This window comes from Nanorana parkeri, unplaced genomic scaffold (assembly GCF_000935625.1).
Source record: "Nanorana parkeri isolate BGI_ZX_2015 unplaced genomic scaffold, ASM93562v1 scaffold1334, whole genome shotgun sequence".
Classification (NCBI taxonomy): Eukaryota; Metazoa; Chordata; class Amphibia; order Anura; family Dicroglossidae; genus Nanorana; species Nanorana parkeri.
In genome coordinates, this window is record NW_017307602.1 from 284,114 (window position 1) to 285,856 (window position 1,743).

At 44.2% G+C, this 1,743-nt stretch overlaps 1 protein-coding gene across 1 annotated transcript in view; it reads left to right on the top strand.

Moving 5' to 3' along the window:
• LOC108797772 (neurexin-2-like) overlaps positions 1–386 on the top strand; it is a 242,801-nt gene extending 242,415 nt beyond the window's left edge. The window contains exon 6 of the mRNA XM_018569429.1: positions 193–386. Within this exon, the coding sequence (XP_018424931.1) occupies positions 193–386 (194 nt within the window). The remainder of the gene's footprint in view (positions 1–192) is intronic.
• Positions 387–1,743: the final 1,357 nt, after the last annotated feature.

Genomic DNA, 1,743 nt, shown 5'->3' on the forward strand with positions numbered 1-1,743 from the left:
ATATATATATATATGTATATATATTTCTTTAATAACTGTAGTTACAATCTAATATTTTAGTCCATCTGACTCCCAATTTGCATTGCTATTTGCGTTATTTAACAATAAGTGCCTGTCATTCTCTGCCTCAGTTTGAAACATAAATGTGTGCTCTGCTATGGGCTAATAGTATCTCTTGTTCCTCTCTTCCAGCTGGTACTACATATATATTTGGAAAAGGAGGAGCTCTTATTACCTACACCTGGCCTCCCAATGACCGACCTAGTACAAGAGCTGATCGACTTGCAGTTGGCTTTACTACACAACAAAAAGATGCAGTATTACTTCGAGTAGACAGTGCTTCTGGTCTGGGAGATTATTTACAGCTTCACATAGTAAGGAAATAATCTTTTGATATTTAGTATTGTTTGTATCAAATATTTCTGTTTTTTTTTTTTACATTTAATCTACACATTTGTTTTCTTCATGCACAGCCTGAAGAGTTGCACCTTCTCAAGGAATGCACCCTTGATTTTTGCAATCCTTTATGTTCTCAGGTCTCAAACCCAGATAGCAAGCAATTGAGCTGCAAGTTTGAAAATGACTTGCTAAAGTATTGCAGACTTGCCAAGCTTCACAATTGTGTTGCACAATTACAGCAAGTCTGCATTGCAAGTCTCCAGACCAGCGAGCTTGCAGAGCTCTTGCTAAGACCTGCAGGACTCTTGCTGTAGACTTGCCAAGCAAATTTGCTACAAATTCAAAAAGTGTCAACTAGAACTTGTGCAGCAAGTGTTCTGCAAGTCTACAACTTGCCAGGAATATGTGCAGCAAGTTAACAAGAATTACAATTTAACCCTGCCACAAGTTTGTGGCAAGTTTATCCTTGCTATCTGGGAAGTGCACATTGGCAAACAGTCTGAGTATTTTCTGATCATGTGGTCCTAATGGCAGTAGATCATGGTGCTTATAAAAAGTTTTACAGAAGACAAACTTTTCATGCTGACTGTAAAGTCAGCTGTGTATGGCCAGCATCAGTCATTTCCTTTGGGAGAGACTGGCCATCCATCAAAAATCTTGTTTGACTGTCACACACATCTATGAGTCTAGTTTGTAACAAAAAATAGATTTTGTTTGTTAAGTTGCATTAGCTTAGTTAGTTCAATGAGATTCTCTTAAGAAGGGAGGCAGCGTGTAGGCAGATTATATCAAGAAATATTATATGAAGTAGGGCAGGGGTGCCCATAAGGTCGGTCGCGATCTACCAGTCGATCACATAGCGATCACTGGTAGATCGCCATGTCCTCTCCTCCCGCCGCTTCTCTGGATCCTCGCTGCTCTCCCCAGCGGGGATCCGAGAAGAAGTGAAGCAACCGGCGGCGGGGGAGGACGGAGCAGCTGTCACTAACTAATGCAGAGCAGTGAGGAGAGAGAGAGAGAGAGAGAGAGAGACGCTCGGCCATGATCTGACAGCCGGCGCCTCTCTCTCCCCTCACTGCTCGTCCGTTCTGTCAAAGCGGCTCCGCCTCCCCCCGCGGCTCGTCGTATCCCCTGCTGCCTCTGCCCGGGAGAGCAGGGGGATCCAGAGAAGTTGCAGCCCCCCCTGTGCGTGGACGAGCGGCAGAGGATCGGTACATGTCACTAGTATGTACCAATCCTCTGTGCAGGACAAACACTGGAGCGATCGGCTGATCACTCCAGTGTTTGTAAATAACTGGGGACACATAGTACTATGTGTCCCCAGTCATAAATGAATGAACAGGA